The sequence below is a fragment of the Phycodurus eques genome, chromosome 3 (assembly GCF_024500275.1).
Source record: "Phycodurus eques isolate BA_2022a chromosome 3, UOR_Pequ_1.1, whole genome shotgun sequence".
Classification (NCBI taxonomy): Eukaryota; Metazoa; Chordata; class Actinopteri; order Syngnathiformes; family Syngnathidae; genus Phycodurus; species Phycodurus eques.
In genome coordinates, this window is record NC_084527.1 from 4,529,344 (window position 1) to 4,549,338 (window position 19,995).

At 41.9% G+C, this 19,995-nt stretch overlaps 3 protein-coding genes across 17 annotated transcripts in view; 1 reads left to right on the plus strand and 2 right to left on the minus strand.

Moving 5' to 3' along the window:
* Positions 1-1,478: 1,478 nt before the first annotated feature.
* On the minus strand, positions 1,479-10,643 carry LOC133399765 (RNA-binding protein EWS-like). Of its 6 annotated transcripts, none has more exons than XM_061671586.1 (15): positions 10,581-10,643; positions 10,082-10,118; positions 9,893-9,944; positions 9,389-9,539; positions 9,046-9,262; positions 8,703-8,956; positions 8,458-8,611; positions 4,016-4,050; positions 3,442-3,471; positions 3,237-3,352; positions 3,037-3,166; positions 2,515-2,604; positions 2,305-2,431; positions 1,902-2,228; positions 1,479-1,792 (listed from the first exon to the last, which is right to left on the minus strand). In XM_061671586.1, the coding sequence occupies exons 1-15, from the start codon at positions 10,594-10,596 to the stop codon at positions 1,756-1,758; spliced, it is 1,773 nt and encodes a 590-aa protein (XP_061527570.1). In that variant the 5' UTR covers positions 10,597-10,643; the 3' UTR covers positions 1,479-1,755. The 6 variants fall into 6 exon arrangements, with proteins under 6 accessions (XP_061527570.1, XP_061527567.1, XP_061527569.1 ...); XM_061671583.1 differs by having other exon boundaries at positions 4,016-4,053; XM_061671585.1 differs by having other exon boundaries at positions 3,451-3,471; positions 9,389-9,542.
* Positions 10,644-11,493: 850 nt separating this feature from the next.
* On the plus strand, positions 11,494-19,968 carry rhbdd3 (rhomboid domain containing 3). 3 transcript variants are annotated; one of them, XM_061671597.1, is made up of 6 exons: positions 11,494-11,973; positions 12,070-12,453; positions 13,333-13,459; positions 13,548-13,787; positions 13,885-14,053; positions 16,644-19,968. In XM_061671597.1, the coding sequence occupies exons 1-6, from the start codon at positions 11,817-11,819 to the stop codon at positions 16,662-16,664; spliced, it is 1,098 nt and encodes a 365-aa protein (XP_061527581.1). In that variant the 5' UTR covers positions 11,494-11,816; the 3' UTR covers positions 16,665-19,968. The 3 variants fall into 3 exon arrangements, with proteins under 3 accessions (XP_061527581.1, XP_061527582.1, XP_061527584.1); XM_061671598.1 differs by having other exon boundaries at positions 16,650-19,968; XM_061671600.1 differs by having other exon boundaries at positions 16,653-19,968.
* The window catches only part of emid1 (EMI domain containing 1), a 53,853-nt gene continuing 48,566 nt past the window's right edge, over positions 14,709-19,995 (minus strand). The window contains exons 11-17 of one of the 8 annotated variants that reach the window (XM_061671589.1): positions 19,437-19,489; positions 19,307-19,369; positions 19,174-19,218; positions 19,003-19,047; positions 18,827-18,838; positions 16,954-17,038; positions 14,709-15,849 (exon numbers count right to left, since the gene is read on the minus strand). In XM_061671589.1, the coding sequence (XP_061527573.1) occupies positions 15,716-15,849; positions 16,954-17,038; positions 18,827-18,838; positions 19,003-19,047; positions 19,174-19,218; positions 19,307-19,369; positions 19,437-19,489 (437 nt within the window). In that variant the 3' untranslated portion in view covers positions 14,709-15,715. Of the gene's footprint in view, positions 16,773-16,953; positions 17,039-17,125; positions 18,711-18,826; positions 18,839-19,002; positions 19,048-19,173; positions 19,219-19,306; positions 19,370-19,436; positions 19,490-19,995 lie in introns of those variants that run through there. The other 7 variants (XM_061671594.1, XM_061671590.1, XM_061671591.1 and 4 more) reach the window with 7 other exon arrangements.

Here is a 19,995-nt window from a genome sequence, read left to right on the forward strand (position 1 = left end):
TGTTATCTAGTCAACATATTTGAAGACAGAATAGTTCCTTGACTTTCATTTGGATCCCCTGTTATACATTTACAACACAAGCAAGTTTCTTTAGAGATCAATAAATGTTCAACAGTTGGGGCAGCAGACCTGATAATCAGGTTCTTTTGGAATGTTAACAAATAAGTGAAAACATCACCTGCTTGGGGCCTTAAGCAGTCTGTAAACAGAAAGTCTCGGTTGCCTTTAGGACCAGAAAGACGAGAACGCATGAAGATAAACTGCAAACAAAATAGTTTTGAACGCTTAAAACTGTCAGCAGTCTGGGGGTCATTTTTGAGGTTGAAGCTATATGGAAGAGTAACTGGCTTTTGAAAATAGGTACAATGTAACAAACAAACAAACAAACTTAAAACGTTTTATATTGCCTCTCCTCTATTGGAGCAGCTTGTAAGTTCTCGTTATGCGTGATAGTTTGAACTTCAGCAGCGCCTGCTGCCAAGGAGGAGGGCTTGTTTTGATTTAAAACCAGAGGGATGTGTCTGTTCAAGGAGGAGTGAGAGAAAGACGGGAAGGGAGGGGAGCGGAAGCGAGCCAGGGCAAGCGAACGGGGGGGCGGTGGGAATGGTGGTGATGAGATCATTTTCTGGGCCTGGATGAATCAGCTTCTGTCAGTAAAGCGTGCGTTCAAGTCCATCACTCATTGAGAACTGCTTCCTGTGTCCGCTTCAAAAGTGATTGTGTAGAAGGGAGTTGGGTCGAGGCAATTGCAAACATATTTGGAATTTGAAACCATCTGTTTGCAGACAGAATAAAGATTTCACATGCTCCACTTCTGAGAGCAGTAAGACAATTAAGACTGTGTACAAATATGCAGACACACTGGTTTTTAAAATAACCATTTGACTTTGACACAGTAGATGAACTATAGTTTAGGACTGTCACTACCAAATATTTTTAGACTCCACTAGTCCCATTAATCAGATAAATATTTTTGCCACTGTTCATTAACATTTTTTGTTATTTAACAATTAAAACATTAACGTTTTGTGCGACGGGCTACTTAATCGAATTACACCCCAAAGGTTGCTTCAGGTTCAACTAGTCAATTACAGGTTATTCATACTTCAGCTGCAAATGAAGATCTTATTCGTAAAAGAATAAACCGAGCCCTCCCCCCATAAATTGATTATTCAGTTACTGGTGTGGTCCGTAACACAATTGGAAAACAATGATCAACATTTTTACCCAAATAAAAGCAGATGTTTGCAAATGTCTTGATTAAACAAAATATAAATCTGCTTCATTTACTATTGAGAGGCTGAAATCAAAGGATTTGGACAATTCTAAGTTAATGACTAGTCTAAACGATTAATCGCTTGTCGAAATAATTGATTAATTTGATAATCCATTAGTTGTCAATCAAATTTTGACAGCTCTACCATAGTTTGTGTGATCCTGCACACCTAGTAAATTTGATTCAAAAACCCAACAAAGCATATCAATAAAAGATTTATTCCCCACAACAATTTTTGAAGGACAGGGGGCAGGCTGTTGCACATGTACTGCGTTGATACAATGACAAAACTAAGCAGCATTTAAAAAAAGGCATGCACATAAGTTGTCATATAAACAAACTAGAATAAGTAAAGTAAAAATGGAAGTGGAAACTGCAGAGGATGTTTGAAAGCAGTCTGATAACTGATCAACATATGGAACCATAAATTAAAAACGCTCATCTTAAAACAAATTCCATACAAGGAAGGTTTAAGAACTTCAATATGGTCTCTCTCTGCGCTCCTGGCGATGGTCCCTACAAGAAAGCAACGAAAAGCACAACTCAGCAAAAGGTGTCACATAACAGCTTTAAAGCTCTTAGGCTAGTTGCCCAAAAATATCGACTAATTGAGCTCTGGATGTACCTCATATCCATCTTGCCACCTGGTGGGCCCATTCCCCTTCCTCTGCCACCCATGGGCGGACCTCCACGGGAACCACGGAAACCACCTCTGTCCATGCCGCCGCGCCCCCTGAATCCACCACGATCGCCTCCCCAGCCTCCTCGGAAGCCTCCGGGACCACCTGCGGGCCCGCCGCGGTCCATTCCTCTGCCTCCTCGCATTCCCATTCCGCCTCTGCCTCGTTCACCTCCAGGAGCAAATGGAGGCCCACCGCTCATGCCCTCTGGTTTGGGAGCTTTGCACTGGTTGCACTCCATCCTCCAGGCAAAGTTTTGGTTGCCACAACCCCTGGAGGAAAAGCACATATTGAAGCAAGTGCCGCCCCCACTGTACAAGCGGGATAAAAAGATAACCAAAAACATACGGATTGGGACACTCCCAGTCCCCGGCCCTCTGCTGCATGTTGGCTCCTGTCGGCCCACCTCGGCCCATGCCACGTGGGCCGCCTCTGGGCATGAACCCGCCACGGTCGCCTCCGCGGCCCATCATACCTAATGGGGTATTTGGCACACTTGCAAAAGGAACTATAAACTCTGAAACGTGAAAAAGCAGAGAAGCCCTGTATGAAACCTACCTCCACGGCCCATCATGCCATCACGCATGGGGATCTGGGCTTTACGGCGTGCCATTGACACCTTGAGCCTGCGGCCCTGAAACTCCTTACCTGGGATTTGGATGATAAAAATAAGCATTTGAATTTCACACATGGCTGCTGAAAACTAGGCATGGGAAGTACCGATTTAAAGGCTATGCCACGGATTTAAAAGGTCAGTTACCCAAACTGCCCAGCACCGGTAACTTTATTATATAAAAAAAATAAAAATCTGCCAGCTGATCAATTAGTTAAATCAGTCAGTCAGTCACAGCTAGTTTTGAGTCTTCAAAAAAAGTTAGGCCACACCAGTGTACTACCAAACACGTTGACTCCCATTTGAGTTCTTAGCAGGACATCCCTCGCTGCAATAGTTACTTACACAATTACTATAAAATGATAAATTTTAAATTTACAATACAGCAATGTTGTTGCTCAAGGGCATCACATACTCAGAATCTGATACCGGCCTGTGCATATTGAAAATTAAACCGTCTCTTCTACCATCAAAGTACTCCACAGCAGCTTTGGCGCATGCTGGCTCCTCATAGGAGAGAGTGGCATCTCCCTTGGGCTTTCCCGAATCCTTGTCAGTGTAGATGTTAATGGCAAGCTGGCCGAGCCTGCGATTGAACTGGTTAGAAAAGAGCAGTTAGCCTCCTGTTTTTTTGTTTCAAGTCTTCCATGTGTGAGGCATTTCTTACTCTAATGGGCCCGACGTGTTTAAAGAATTCTGCCATCTCCTCAATGGTGGCCTTCTCAGTCAAGCCAGTCATGTAGATAGCGCAGTTCTCAGATTCGTCTTGCTCTTCAGGCCGTCCTAAAAGCATAAAAAAAAACATTTCAAGCAAAAATATCTCCACATTTTCAGTGTGTGACTTTTTAAGTCAATGCTCAAATTCAACAAACCCATCTCACGCTCTTCGCCGCCCATGTGTCCTATCGTCCAGTGAGTGGCGCCCAAAGGTGTTGGGGAAAGAAGAAAAAAAAAAAACAGTGAGCATATGCGACTCAAATCCAGTATAAAAGACCTGAAGAGTGCTACAAAACAGTCCAGACGTCATTACACACTGCGGGGCCATGTTAACCATCATAGTGTACACGCAATTGGAAAAGTAAAATACCTTTTGACCCCATGGAACAATAATTTTTTGTTCTTTGAAAAGCCTCTTAGACCAATAAATGCTCCCCAAAAAAACATAAGTAACATGATTTAAAAAAAATATATATTTTTTTAAAGTCATCCCAGTCAAGTGTGGCATTTTGTCATTAACCTTTGAAAACTGATCAAACCATAAGCGATGGCTGAATTACACCAAGAACATCAGCGAAAATGGTCTCAGGCATTGGACAAATTTCCCCCAATTAGGGTGTGCTCATAAATTGACGTGTCATACCACGATATCAAAATGAATACTCAAAACATACTCGGAAGTTACGAAGGCTTGTAAAGGACTAACCAGTGTAATTCTCGTTAACTTACCACCAGGCTTACTGAAGCCACCTCTGTCTCCAGCGCTGCTATGGGGGAATAAATGAAGATATGAAGGCCATTTCCTTTTTACAGCCACATCCATGGCTCGAGCAAAGTGGCTTGATTGAGGGAGTCAAAAACATTCGGTCGAAACTAACAGCAAGTCAAAGCCCCCAAATGTTATACAGAGTTAACTGAGGGGATCATGTGTTAATAGTAACTTGGTGAAAACAGGTGTGCATAGAAGCTTGGAAAGAATGTTACAGAAGCTAAACATTTGTAAAAATTTTAGATGCATTGAAGAAATGTACCAGTTTTTAACGTTAGGCTCTAGTTATTTACAGGCGATCCAGATAAAAACATCACATTAACCAGTGCATACAATAAAAAGGTACAAGAAAATATTACATAGGAAAAATGTAAAGAGTAGGGCTGCACGATATTGGACAAACATTTCTCCACTTTTAACCCTGAGATATATATTGAGATGTGAAAACACAGGATAACATACTTGTGACATGTTAAAACCAACACACTTCTTTTCCCCTCTCTGTATTGTTTGGTCAATTTATAATAGCTTCAGTAGAAAAGAAAGCGCAATACTGAATCATTTGTGTAAACTTTACCTGTACTTAAATATATTGAGCAGGTTGATTAAGTCAATCATTTTTCATGCCAGTTATACTGTAGTATTAATTTTTTTTTTTAATCAGTTATGCGTTACATTATGCATTAGTATTTCTGTCTCAATGCATTAGTTTAAGCAACACGTGCACACCTTAAGTTTGTCCCTTCAAAAATGCCTTAGCCCCCCGTAATCCGTTGCGACTTGCATTTGTTGGATTCAGAAGCGTGACACATTAAATGCAGATGTGATTGTTTCCACCGTGTCCTCATTAATAGTTATGGTACAAGAAGTATACAACACTCTTGGCTACTTTGTGTGTGTCGTTTGAAGGTTTATAATAATTACCAAAACATTGGTATCTCAGCATGCCTGGCTTTTCACTTGTGCAAGAAGTTAGCGCAGGAGCTTCAATTCTTTGTTTTACGTGTTACAGTAAACTATAACTGGGAGTGACAATTCTAAGCAAGAACATTTTGCCTCTTATTTGGATTTTTTTTTTTTTTTTTATTTACTGTCAAACTGTACACACCCACTCTGAGCGAACCTTGTGTACGATATGCACATTGCAGAAGTCGCAGTACCGCTACTTCCTTAACCACGTCCCAACAGGTCCCTCTGCTGGTCACTTAAACATTACAGTTGACTCACTGCATAGCAATACAGTGAACCCACACTATTCAAATGGGATAGGGAGGGGGCCACACCTCAAATAGCGAACATTGCATGGGGGGTGGGGGGGAATTCTTGAATAAGCCACCAATAAGTGTTTTTTGGGGGGGGGGGGTTGGTTCCACCCCACAAAAAGAAAATATTTTAAAAATTTTAAAATCCGCGGAAAGGCAAATCCGCAGGTGCCGATCCGCGAGTATGCGGGGGTCCGCTGTACACCTGCATCACAGGACCTGCAATGTGACTATTTTGCACACGTACATTGCGATGGAGACGCCCAAACGATATATCGTGCAGCCCTAGTAAAAAAGTACACATTTTACAGAAATGACCACTGACTTTTAAAACACTTTTTCAGGAATTAAAAATAAAATACAAAATATAACACCCAACATGCTCAGAAACACCACCGTCCTCAGTTGTTGGGGAAAAAAAGGCAGAGCCCCAATCTGTTTAAGATCCCTCCTGCGGGGCTTAAGTTGGCGCCTCTGCACTGAGTACAGATACTTTCTAGAGAAAAGATGCTTTTAAATGGCTCTGTTACCTGTACGGTACAAATGTGACAAAGCATGTTAAAAAGTGCTCAAGTGTTCAAACAGTTAATTCCAAAACACAAAATACAGTTTTAAACATTTCAAAATGACATTGTAACCAACCCACCTCCCCCTAACACCCCTGTGCAATGCTAAAATTCTGAACTGAAATACTTAGGTCTACACCCTATTTATCATTGTTGCTAACCTATAACACGTCCGATTCAATCAAATCGGCCTTTACTAAGAGTCCTGTATAATGGCCACATATAAAAAACAAGTCATGAATGGCATTTTTTATTTAATTTATTTTTTTAAAAAAAATGTGAACCCTTGAAAAGCAAAGCGTTCGACTACGCAAATCAAGTTTTCACTACAAATCATGTACACATGAAAGAAAGCACCTTTAAGTTCACCCTATAAGAAAAAAAACTAAGTTGAACCTCATTGACCTCTTTATCAAGACCTGGACTTAAAAAAAAATGTTTTCAAAAAACAACAGCCCACTCCAACCTAAAATATAGATTACCAAATAAAACATTAAAAGCAGGAATACTTAATAGTGGATTAGATAAGTGTATTATGGGATGGGTCAAACTAGTGAACATACATTTAGATTAGAGATGCCAACCTCTCGGGAACATTATAGATATTTTGTCAGAAACATTTTGATTTTGTCAGGAACATTTGCATGTCAGCCGAAACAAACAGGCTCTGAGAAAGACTCAGAATAAGACCAATACATTTAATATGAAGTTTAGTATCAACATATTATACATGTATATTAAATCTGTATGTTACAAGTTCAGCTGTTCAAGCACTGTTGAGGTTCTTGCTTGCAATTGCAATTCCTCAAAACGTCTGCTGAGCAGCATGAAATTAAATTTGTCCTTGATGATGACAGCTTCAAGTGTTCGGCGTTAAACACGCCTGTCTTCCTGACGAGAACACTTAAATGCAGCAATGTCACATCTGACAGTGTGCAGTCTCGAAGAATCCGACAAGACGCCCAAGAAGTGGATATAAGTCAAAATATTTGGGGTAAAAAGCATGAATGTGGGTGTGGGTGATTCATTCATTCATGGCCTAAAATCCTTATCACGTTATAAATTGAAGACCTCCATGGTAATGCTCGTGTAATAATGAAATAAAAAATTAAATGTAAGTATTTCTGAATGGGTCTTTTAATCCTTTAGCCCATTGTGCAGATCTCAAAAGTCCAACTCATCACTCGTGTAAACAAACAAAACAAAAAACCTGCTGATCTTATAAAATGTTTAATATACTATGAGGTGAAACTAACACGCAAAACGTCTTCTCGGAACATTTCTGAGTACTGCGTAACAGCAGAACACACCAACTTCCCGTAACAAAATGGGGACACTTGACATCTCTGCATTATGCACACCAACAAACACCATGTAAAATGGGCAAATGCGCATAGAGAGCAAATAAACAAGTGGCATTATGGCAAAAAAATATTTTTTCGCTAATACCAAATCACTATATACCACACAAAGATGCTTTCCCTTCGCAAATCCCATGACTTGTATACATTACCCTTAAAAAATTGGCAGCTGGTGTAATCCAGTGATTTAAAAAAAAATCTCCAAAAGCAGCTGGGTGACATGAAACCGCTGCTTTGAAGTTCAATAAACTGTGCATTACATTTGTTGGAGGCACCCCTTAAAAATTTGTTTAGGTTGGGGGCCCATAATAAAAACGGTTAGGCACAAACAAAAGTTGAAAAAACACCAAAGTAGCAAACTGGTAATGTTTCTTCTCTCATTTGACTAGCCTTTTGATACAATTCACATTTTTCGGCAACAAAAGCGCCTGTGCAATGGCTCAGTTCCCTTTCCTTTGTTGCCAATATTTAAATAGCCTCTTAAGGTAGACAAACTGTGAATGCTGTTGCAAAAACCAAACACTGAAGCAGGCCCGTTTTCACAAAGGCCAAACAATTTTAGGTAGGAATGTTGATAAATGACACCCCTCATGTATATTTTAGTGCATCGGACTGAATTTAACAAATCAGAAGCAAAACCCACTCACTCCATCTTTGATGCTAAACTTATCTAAAAACTAAACTTTCGCAATCACGTATCAGAATAATGTTCACAAATGTTATGTTTAAGGCTCCTCACCAACTTTCTGTACAGTACACCAGTGAAACACTGAATGGTGAATCTGTATGGTGCGTTGAAATACATGGAGCTGATATCCATTTGAAGAATAAGATCCGTCCATTCTTTTTGTATACCGTTTGTAACTAAAATCTGATTTTAAGAAACCCCTTGCTATTCAATTTGTTCAGATGATAAAACCTGTCTCTTCCTATATTATGCACAGGCCCCAATAAATGTATTGATAGAAAGTAAAAGATACTCCACTTACCCCAAGGCAACTTAGGGGCAGGGCTGAGAGAAACATTGGTGCAAAACAGTAACTTTGCTGGTAAGTAATTTAATTTAACAATAAATCAAAGTGTAAAATGAAAAAGCGCACTGGTCATCATCGCAGCATCTTGACTCATTTGCCTCAGCCCTGCCCTAAGCGGCCACGGCGCCTGCAAAGTCAAAAATAGAAATGTTGATCACGTGATAAAGAAAGACGCTTACCCCATGCCACGACCCATGCCGCCACGACCCATGCCGCCGCGGCCACGATGCATCATTCCTCCTCTGTCAAAACCGTCACGACCCCTGCCCTCTGAGTACCTTGAAGGTTCTGAGTAGCCAGAACCCCCACCCTGGCCATCCTGTCTGTAATTATCTATAAACAATAACAACCCAATCAGAATGTGTGTTTGCCTCTCTTTTTTTTCCTCAAGGGGCTGTAGTACAAAAACAAGGCAGCGGCTTACTGTAATGGTTGGACTGATAGCTGGGCGGTCCACCTTGTTGGCCATACTGGCTGGCTGCGGGCTGCCCATAGGAACCTGCAGCCTGGGGTGGGTAAGCAGGAGGGGCTTGTTGCTGGGCCTGCTGCTGGTACCCACCCTGCGGTTGGCTGTAGCTGCTCTGCTGGGCCTGGTAGCCAGACTGCTGCTGGCCATATCCTGCCTGTTGGGAGTAGCTGCTTTGGGTGTAACCAGCAGGCTGGCTGTTCGCACTGTAACTAATAGGAGACAGACAGACAAATAAATAAATGAAGCAAAAAGCTTTGCTGTATTCCAGATAGCCCGTTTCTTGTAAAGGGGTACAAACCTCTGTGGTGCAGCAGGAGCTGGCTGCTGGCCATAAGCAGGATATCCAGACTGAGCAGTATACCCCGGCTGAGACCCGTAAGACTGGGAAGCAGCTGGAGCAGCAGCAGCGGCGGCGGCGGCAGCAGCAGCAGGAGCGCCGTCATAAGCCTGTGCGCCATAAGCCTGGGACGACTGGGTGTAACTGTGAGCAGTCGACTGGGCAGCAGGATAGCCAGCTGAGGAGCATATAAGACAAAATGTTTGTCAAATAGTGCAGAGGCAAATGACAAACAACTTGAGGTTTGGTGACCCACTAATTGTGTCCAGAGCACTATTGCAATGGATCTGTTCTGATCACATACCTTGTGCTGGCTGGCCATAGGAGGAGCTGTATTGTTGCGGAGGTTGCGGTTGAGTGTAACTTCCAGCAGCGGGGGTTGCCTGGGTGAACGCATTGTCAGCCGCAGCAGCAGCAGGCTGGGCATAGGATCCATAACTTTGCTGGCCATAACTCTGCTGTGGCAGTAAAATCAAAACTAAATCAGTGATATCATAGAAAGCATAACTTATACCCTTGTGTAAACAAACTTCAACTTCCAAAATATTTAACCCATTCATTCACAGTCGTGGATGTTTATATTCATCTAGTGAAAGCCAACCATTTACTTCCACCTTGTTTAGATTTATTGTCTTCTAACTCCTCTTCAATGCTACTTTTCGTATGTTTGCATTTCGTTGGTTATTTTTACGTTATTTGTGTGCATGTGTGTGAATATTGCTTCTGTGATTTCCCTCGCGGGATAAATCAAGTATTCAATAAACCATGAGTGGGCATTTGAGAGCACAGAAACAGAATAATGGTTTACCTGGGCAGATTGTCCATAGGCTTGAGAGGCCGGAGCAGCATACGAAGCATACCTGCAAAGAAGGCAATTTAAGACTGACTCGAAAAGAGGGCACAATGGCGACAATGTACGAGCAAAGCACGTGCCCGCTCAACGATTACCGATTCCCAGCCCGGAATAATAATTACAGTCTGATAGTTGAACACTTACCCCGGCTGAGAACTTGACTGGCTGTAGGAACTGTAATCTGTTGAAAGTGGGGAGAAAAAAAACAAAAAAAAAACATTGGTTAGCTTTGAAGCGCCAGTAGCCACGATGCTAATGCTAACATCCCGTTCAACTGGCCCGCCGTTTTCAGCGCCATTCAACCGCGGCCGAACAATGACTGGCGAAGCTTCAACAATCATGCTGCGAACAATACGTGTAACTCGACACGTTCTGAATTCTGATATCAAAAGGGAGAGAAAACTAGAAAAACGAGACTAAATTTAGAGGATAGAGGGGGTAGAAAAAAAAGCGACTTACGTCGATGAATTACAATACGTTTTAGGCCTTGTGCCAGGCGGCAATACGCGGGGATCGATATTCGATTCAACAAAGCTAAAACACGAATTCATTAGACGCATTAGTAGTAAAACACTCGAGTATTAAAATATCATTAAACAGTTCGGACTCAAAATGAAGAAAATCATGCCAAATCGACACTTACCAGGAGCCGACGCCATTTTGTGTGCCTTGGTAGAGACGACTGGAGCAAGTGATTTGTTGGAGAGACGCCTTTGAGTGCGCAACAACCGCGAAACATCGCGAGACAGCAGACTCATCCTATGAAATCACGCGATACTTTGGTTGACCCACAAACACTACTACTACTACTACTACTACATAAGTGTCTTTCGAAACTTTTTTTTGTATGTGACGTGACCTTTATTTTGTATTTTTGTACGAAAATACAGCGTTCAATTTCCTGGCTCCTTATTCCGAAAAGACCAAAAAGAAACAGAACAACAACACAATAATTATTATTCAAAGCATTTACTTTCCCAAATCAAATGGTTCTTGACCATATTATTGAAATGGTAGATGAGAACAATTTTGGGAACTGATAGCTGGATTTTTTTTTTTTTTAAATTTATTAATATACATACATATATATAGTTAGAAAATAAACCAACTTTGGAAATCACTCCCTCACATTCAACTCCTCCTGTCTGTAATGGCCAAAGAACTAAATAAACAAACATTTCAAACTCTGGTTGTTTTACATCACAAAGACCACAAAGCATAAGTAGCTGATGCACACAAAATTGAAAGTGTGAAAAAGCTCATTTTTGTTTCCCCAAGTCCAAATCCTTGGATTTCTGCCTCTCAAATGAGATTACTTTTTGTCTCTGAGATGTTTCAAATTAAGCAAGAACCCTGTCATTCCCAAACTTAAAAGAGTCAGGCTTCAATTTTGAAATGTGTAAATCGTCTGAGACCCACCAAAACCTTAAATACAGTACAGCAGGCCTGCGGTACTGTAAATGCAACTTGTGTTACGCTGTAAGTCTCTGTATGTCCAATAGGTGGCAGTATCATTCTCTGTCACTCAATTGCCAGTGAAGAAGCGTTGACGTCAGGCGGAAGTAAGCATCGTATTAAAAACAAAACACGAAGCTTTCAAACCACACAGAAAAGTGTTCTTACTGAGCCCTGGATATTTTTTTTGCCTTCATTTTTTTGACATCTAATCAACGCATGGCGAGAAGATCAAACGACCATTTTCCTGCCAAGAACAGTTTTTAGTTGTGGTAGTCAGTCGATAGTAGATACTAGTAGTAGATGATTTCATGTTCCAACGATGAAAAACGACATCATGGCCACTTCACTCCAGACTAGTGTAACGGTGTAACGCCCCCTCAAAAACAAAACAAACAAAAAAGACAGTCCAGTCATTTAGGTGATGCGTTATCGTGTATTTTCAATCTGGTCCGCATCAGAGCGTCCAGGATTCGTTCTAGGAACAACCGTGCTGGTTGCACTTATCTTGTTGGTGTATGCTACAGGGCCCCAAGCAAGTCTCAGTTTGGGTCCAGGTGGACACTTTCCACGTTTCAGAGGTATCCATTCATGTACTGAATACTAGTTGCAGTTTTACTGTCACTATGCATAGCAAACAACAGTGTTCCTTTTCTCCCAACCCTTGTGTCTTGTAGATGTGTTCCTGTACGCTCTCAATCATGACGATTTGCCTTCTCTGCTGGTCGACGTTGTTGTGCTGCTCTTGCTTGGACCATGTCAGGAGCGACACTGGGGCACAGTCGCCTACGTGGCCCTCTCCACCCTGACAATGGCCATATTACCTCTCATTTACACCTTGGTCATCTTTGTCTTCAGCCTTGAGGCCAGTCGGGTCAGTGGCTATGCTGCCATTCATCTGGCATTGTTTACAGCCCAGTGCCGTCACTTGACAAAGCGACGGCTGCAAGGCTGTTTGCCAGTTTGGACTCTACCCTGGTTGCTGTTGCTGCTTTGTCTGATCGTGCTGCCCGGGACACCTGCCCTGCTTAATTTCTGTGCCATATGCATTGGTCATAACTGTATCCTTTTTTAAAATATCACCAAATCGTGTAATATTTGAAATAATATTCCATGGGAATGTAATATTAATGATAAGCAACACGCTCCTCCAAATCCAGATGAGGTGGCTCGGGCCTCTCGTTAGGATACCTCCTGGATGAGGTATTCAGGAGGCACATCCCGCTGGGAGGAGGCCCCGGCGACGACCCAGGACACACCGGAGAGACTTTTACGTCACCCGGTTGGCTTGGGAATGCCTCGGGATCCCCCGGAAGAGCGAGATGAAGTGACCGGGGAGAGAGAAGTCTGGCCTTCCTTGCTTAAGCTGCTGCCACCGCAACCCGAGCTCGGGTTAAGCAGAAGTCGATCGATGGATGACATGAAAAATTTGACTCTGAACAGTCAGCCTCAAACTAGTGAATGCATATGTATACTACTTATACCTTTGGAATTATGTTATTTCTTATTTTAATCAAAATTTAGTCATAACAATTAATAAAATCTCAAGTTATAATACCATATTATGCTTGAAGCAAGTGAAATCCTCTTACACAAAGACTTTGTGAATTTTAACAATGTAAATAATATAAGCATATTTTCCCATAATTTGATCTATTTACGTAATCACAGTTTGAGTTTAGTTGTTACAGTATAATCATTTGTATACAATTTTCGTGACTATCTCTGTTCCTGAACACAAATACATACAGTATACTGTATTTAGTTTCAAGCCTTCAGAATGTGTAGGATAACTACTGTTTCAGCCACTTTTTGAGTTCTTTGCCAGCGAATGTATATCCCCATTGTAAAGTAGAAAACAATTGCTCGATCACCGTGTGAAACCGTTAAAAGTTTTCTTTTCTTTTCAAATTGCTGTCACATCTTAATAAACCTTTCAGATAGTCACGGTTTCATTGGGATGCTTCAGGAGCTGGAGGAAGCCAATGTCCTGACCTTCATTCCCGCTTCTGTGTATATTCCCACTTCATCCAGAATTAGATTGCCAACCTACAGCTCCTCACAGACGTATGAGTCCATTCATCCATTGAATATCCACTCTCACCTCCACCATATTTAAGATCGTTTTACTATTTTAATATATTCCCTCTCAAAGGTCGAGATCAGTGTCTCAGTTTGTACATGGAGATCGTGCAGCACCACCTCCCATGAGGGACCCCTTGACATCGAACCACCACTGCTGGGAGGAGCCCCCGTCTGCCTGGAGGCAAGAGTCTGAAGCAGAGATGTTGGAAGAACAGATGCTGAAGGCCGGAATACTTGCGTCCTTACAGGATGCCCCAGAGGAAGTGAATGGAAAAGTCGAAGTGCCAAAATCATCTGTTTCTGCACTGAGGTCACTAACTACAAAAATCCCCACATTGTCTTTCTTGCACATGATTGATGATGGTTTAAGATTTGGCGGGAGGGTGACCACGCTTGTTTCTTGGTAGACTCCAGCAGCTGGAGAAGATGGGCTTTCCCACAGAAAAAGCTGTGGTGGCGCTCGCAGCCTCAAAAGAGCTAGGTGGCGCTATCTCCTTGCTCATAGATGACCGTGTCGGACAGCACGCTGTGGTTACAGCCAAGGGGAAGAAGACCACGCCATCCAAAGGCCCAGAGGTGACTCAACGCTACACCTGACATGGAGCCTGAAACACTGTTTGCCTTTACACAGCAAATTAGACTTATATTTGGATTCTGCAGCGCTTCAACATACATTTTTCCCCCCCCAATGTGTAATAAATCTGTATTGAACATTGTTTTAGACTAGGGATAGGAATTTTACTACATTTCCTTCAAGCACAATGAAAATTAATGATCACTTAATCAATGGATTGTTATTTTCTAAATTTCAATGGGGCCTTGGAATCTCTCTGAATGTTCGGAACTGCGGTTAAAATGCCATTGCCACATTGAAGACAAAAATGTAAAATGGATGCAGCTCAACTTCACATCACCGTGAGCCGTTTTGAGACCACAAACTAGCAAAGACAGAGCCAACTTGGCCTTAATTGCTTGTAGACACCCTGAGTTCCCATTCAGCATCCATACTTTCTATGAGATGCTACACTTAAAAATGCACGTGTGCAGGTCACTGATAAATTCACAAAAATTCTGCCACAAGTGAGTCTTAATCATAAGTGTGAAGTCTATTCTTGTGTTCGCTGAGAAACAGATCAAGTCCTCCTCAAATGGGTTGGACTCATTTATCCATTCCACACAATCAACATAATAAAATAGCTAATTCATTCACCAATTGCGCCCATCCCTATTTCAGAGTGAATGTCTCAGAATATGAAGTCATGTTAGCATTTTGTGCTGATGCAATGTGACGTAACATGTTTTTTAAAAAAAAAAAACAGTGAACATTGTTTTATTACAGCGATGATCAGGAGACAGGATTATATTAGCACTAACACATTTGCAGGAAATAAAAATTCAAAATAGGAACTGGTTATACGACAGCATACAAAAGAAACTACCATAGACAATTTTAAATACTTCACAATAAATTTGATTTACGATGATTTAAAAAAAAAAAAAGTCTTCCATGACAGCACCAACATCAGTGGTTCCAGTTTTGCCATTTCCTGTGTTGAGTTTTTTTCTCAATTATTTTCAGAATTAAATCAAATCCATTGGATCATAGGATATGCAAAAAAAAAAATGTAAATATGTTTTAGTATATTGGATCACTTTTTCAGTGTGTATTTTACTTGGAAAACACGTCACACTCACATATAGCAACACATCTCAACTGAAGTAGCGACGACTGTTTTTCAGTGCACTACATAACACTGAGTTTAACAATATAAGAGATATAGCAAAATGAATAATAGAAGTTTATCTGTGTAGTTCTGCAAATTGTACTTGCTCAATATACTTAAATAATGAGATCTCATGGCATTTCTGTTACATTGAGAAAGAATTACAAAAGCGAGTCCAGTCTCTTATGTTACATCTCGACAAATGGACCCCGATCGCCCCGACGTGTGGGCCGAGGAGCACCACAGGTAATTCGGAGCTTCCTTTTGTCAAAGGTGTGAGAGGCGGGCAGCTGCAGCTGGAAGAGGTTATGGTGACGGGGGATGTCAAACAAGTTGTCACAGGTGCAGGAGGACATGGTGGAGTATCATTGGCATTTCCCTGAGGTGTCCCCCGACCGAAATCTGACAGGAAAGCCCCCTCAAAAAGGCTATCAAATACGCGTGGAGTGCTGATGCGACCTATAGGAAGGGGAGCCAACCCAGACTGCAGTCCTCGGGGTGGGGGGAGGGTGGGTTACTTCCCTCGAACCTTGGTGTCGGAGGACAGAGGAGAAGCAAGTCGATATGGAAGCGGACCTGCACGCTTATCTCTGTAGAAACTAGGGGAGGCTGTGCCAAAGGGTCCATCCGCAGAGCCTAGATCAGGTTCTGTTGAAGAAAGAAAGCAGTTGGAACAGGGCCTCCCTGCCCAGCACTGTGTTTGACCACGTGTGCGCTGTTGTCTTTATCTCACTTAACTGGAGTTACCATAGGCATGGGCACATTTTGATTGGACACATTTTTTTTTTTTTTATTACATTACTTTGCCCGTCCTGTCTTGTCTTAGAAGGGATCAAAGGGTCTTCCGCACTAGGAAGCGCAAGTACACTCTTTTTTTGTGCTTTCATCCAAGTGTGTAAGAGAATTTATGACAAATCAAGATATCTGGTGGGATACATAGTGGTTGTCTGTGACCAAGCGTTTCAAGTTATTGACAGTCTCAAAACGAAGATGATTAAAGAAGAAAAAAAAAAAATCATCTAAATCCTCACAAGCAATGCAAAATTTTTTGTTTTCTTTGAGCAAATAGTAATTTTGCTTCATGACTACAGCATTGATGTGTTTGTGAGAGTAAGTGTTTGATATGTTGTCTTTCAATCCAAATGTTGCAACACTACTCTCCAGACTAGCACATGAGATATACACTGAAACACATTAACCCACAACGTTTTTCATGAATTAAGAGCAATATCTTTGCTTGATCGTAAAAGTCTCCCCGAAATGACAATTGTACACAAAATTGCATTACTACAAAACATCTACAGTACTTGAAAGTAACTGCATCAAGATTCCACAGTTCTAAAAGTTCAGAATCTGTCATGTCATGCTTCCAAGACTCCCTCGGTTTTCTAGACTGGATGTTTTCTTTTTCTTGTGTGTGTGTGTGTGTGTGTCTATTTGAGGGCCAGCAGAGCGGTGGGTGAGGATGTCTCATCGTTACCTGGCCAGATGATAGCCTCCAGCAGCGTCACCCTACGAGCCAGAAGCTCAAGTTCAGCCTGCAAGTCGCGGAACATCTGCGAGCTAAAGTCCTATCAGAGAGCAGTGACAGGGGGTGCTGTGTGAGGGGGTGTGGAAACACCAGCCTGCGTCCTGGGGGCTGCTCGTGACTGTTCCCACTCCCTGTCCCGGTAGCAAGCGGTGCAGTGGGATTTTGAGCCCCCTACCTTGACCCCTGCCTTACACTGACCCTGCCTCAGGCCTCCTACTCACCATGAATACCGATCATAGTCTCGAGGATTAAAACCCTCTCAGCTAAGATCTTCAGCGCCTCTCTGATCTGATGTATTCCGTCCCCCTGTGAAGATAGATACAGCCGTCATGGTTAGGAGCGCAAGCTTAAGAACTGCTCGCCAAGATGCAGGCCATTTGCGGTCCCCCCCCCCCCCCCCCCCCCCCTCAGTACAGTTCAGAAGTTAGAAGGTTAAACAGTCCACACATCTGTCCAGCATTGTCTGCTTCCTACGTGTCTCTGCATCTCCCTCATTCTCTGGCCATGCTGCTACAGTATGACGCCAGTGTCTGCCATGCTGGGCGGGACAACAGCAGCATGCACGTCACAGCAGTCACACGTTTGACACACCTGGACCAAACTCTTCCAGGATTTAGATGTGCTCATGCTACGTATGCATTATTGTTTCTTTCTGCAACGCAGTCAGGAAAGGATTTTCAGCACCACTGCATATTTGATCTTATTGTGGTCATAAAATTCCCATCTGGCTGAGAGATGCCAGTATGCTCTGCATACTGTGCATTCACTGGATACTTCATGAGGTACACCAAGATAATGAGATAAAAATTGATCCCATTATCCCTTCTTATATCCCCACACAATTATATAATTTATTATATAAATTATAATAACATTTTCATATATGTACAGTATAGTAAATCCCCGCTATATCGCAGTTCACGCTTCGCGGTCCCGCTATATTGTGGATTTACAGTTGTTACTCTATTTGTTTATCCTGTGTACAAAATCTTTGCGTGATCCATTGCTCTTGCTCTCTCTACATATTATATAATATACAGTATTGTATGTGTTTACATGTGTTTATCGTTTTCAAAAGTGTGTTTAAAGACCTAAAAAAAAATGTCAAGTGCTGTAAATGTTTGTTGCTATAGCTCTTCAGTTTGCAGTGTGCAGGGAGTATGCAAGAGTACCGAAGAGCGTGTCCAGTCAGTGTACATTCAAATCTTGTCAGACACTTTTTGGGTTTAAACGTAAGGCAATGGTTTTGTGAGTTACTTTAAAACGTAATTCATCATCCCAAAAAGAAGGCATGCAAATGGGAGGTTGCATGGTTAAAATGTTCGGATTAGTCAGACAGAAATGGCAATGGTTTATGTTTGTTGTAAAAAACCTTCAGCCAATGCAGACTGAGTAATTTAAAGCAGAAACAAATGTAGTATAATGTGGGGGAACTTTGCCTAACTTCAATGTAGCAGCCTTGTTATGCGCTTGTTAATATCGACATGCAGAAAATGAGTCTTTTGCAAGATGGGATAAAAGAGGGTAGCTGTATCCACTCCACAACACCTCTGAACCCAACAGAATCCACGACTGACACATAAATGGAATGATTTGGCATATGCATCTCATGCATTTACTTTCATTTGTTACACCAAACATGATTGATTCTTAAGAGAGAAGACGATCAATTTAGAAGATCATGAATTTAGTCAATGTACTCAAGGATTCAGCCTTCTCCTCTCTGTCTTGGTTGTTGTGTATTCTTGCAACAGGATTGATGGTGGTGATGCTATTTTGACATATATGCCAAAGTCAGATGCTGCCAAAGTGACTGTGAAAGGTAGCCATAGCTTGCAGAGGGAGTCAAGACAGCTTCAGGGTCAAAAGGACAGTGTCATGACGGGGGGCCGCAGTCCGGAGCGCACCCCGAGGACCAACAACACAAAAACGCATAAAGACTGACTTTCCCCACACACAAACGCATACGGTTCACCAGCTGAAATCACATGTACAAAAAAAACAAACAAAAAAAAACACATGGTGGGTGAGAAGACATGAGAGGACAAGAAAACATCTAGCCTATACACTTATCCTGAATAGAAAATATCTTACATTTAGATTGCTCTTGTAAAATGAAAAAGAGGTCAAAGAAAAAGAAGGATTAGACAGACAGAGGAAATCTAATACTTAACAAGGGGATATTAAAATAGTTCTTAAAAGCAAAAACCGGGCTTTTTTCCCCAACCAAATGTGCTTGTACACGACCACTAAATGAGCTACTTCCTCACCGGTAAGCCCTTCTCTCCAGACTCTCCTTTGGGACCCGGTGAGCCCTGAAAAAGAATTGGACAACAGAGTGTGACTTAACGACAATGAAATAGTTTCATTACGTTTCAAAGAGACAATTATCACGATGCTCATAATCCTAAAAACGGAGGTTGGGGTTGGGGTTGGCTTACCGGCTCGCCCCTGAAGCCCCTATCTCCCGGGTAACCTGATGGACCCTGAATCCAAAATGTAGCACACCGTTTTGTTTCAGCATGAAGGATGAACAAAGAGAAAAGCTGCTGAATAGAATCACTGGTACTTAACTCTTTCCCCACGCTCTCCCTTTGGCCCCATAGGACCCTGTGTTCCAGGTGTGCCAGGTTTACCCTGTCAAGATAAACAGCCAAAGTTACAACAACTCCTTTTCTAATTTGGTGTCTGTCAGCAAGCTTACGTTCTGTCCCTGTGGGCCAGGAGGTCCTGCTGGGCCTTTTGGACCTGTGGGACCTGAAAAAATTGGACATCAAGCATGAAATGTCCTCGAGTCAATATTAAAACACAAATGCAGTTCTTTCGGTACATTTGTGCAAAGATGCTCGGCTTACGTTGACTGTTTCAAAGAGCTGCGTCTGTATCAATATGTTTATTATTGTGGCTGTGTAGAACAGCACCGGATCATAATGAAGAGTTTCTAATATTTTGGTTACATTAGAGCTACATGAGCTGGATGATGGATGATTGTGCAGGTGTAACTAATGTCATGGCTGCTGAGTGTTCAATAAATTCTTTTTTGGATGATTTATGGAGCTGTTGTATAATAATATAACTGAGCTGATCTCAGGTAATTCTGAGATATACACATTTTGGAACAAAGTATGTATGGCAGGGAATGTGAAATGCTGGGCCTCTTGTCAATATGAGATCACTGACAATACCTGCTGTGTACAGTCATACCTAAAAAATGAACTCCAATTCCAAATTTGGCCAAGGTTTTGGGCTGTGTATTGCTGCAT

What these genes read in the sequence shown, in the direction of transcription:
- LOC133399765 (XM_061671581.1), bottom strand. An exon ending in CCTATGGACAATCTGCCCAG is followed by an intron (nt 9,543 to 9,892) that starts GTAAACCATTAT and finishes TTACTGCCACAG; the next exon opens with CAGAGTTATGGCCAGCAAAG. An exon ending in GGCATGGGTCGTGGCATGGG is followed by an intron (nt 4,054 to 8,457) that starts GTAAGCGTCTTT and finishes ATTCCCCCATAG; the next exon opens with CAGCGCTGGAGACAGAGGTG.
- rhbdd3 (XM_061671597.1), top strand. Translation starts at nt 11,817, where the DNA reads ATGCGTTATCGTGTATTTTCAATCTGGTCCGCATCAGAGCGTCCAGGA. An exon ending in ACACTTTCCACGTTTCAGAG is followed by an intron (nt 11,974 to 12,069) that starts GTATCCATTCAT and finishes TGTGTCTTGTAG; the next exon opens with ATGTGTTCCTGTACGCTCTC. An exon ending in CGCCATCCAAAGGCCCAGAG is followed by an intron (nt 14,054 to 16,643) that starts GTGACTCAACGC and finishes TGTCTATTTGAG; the next exon opens with GGCCAGCAGAGCGGTGGGTG.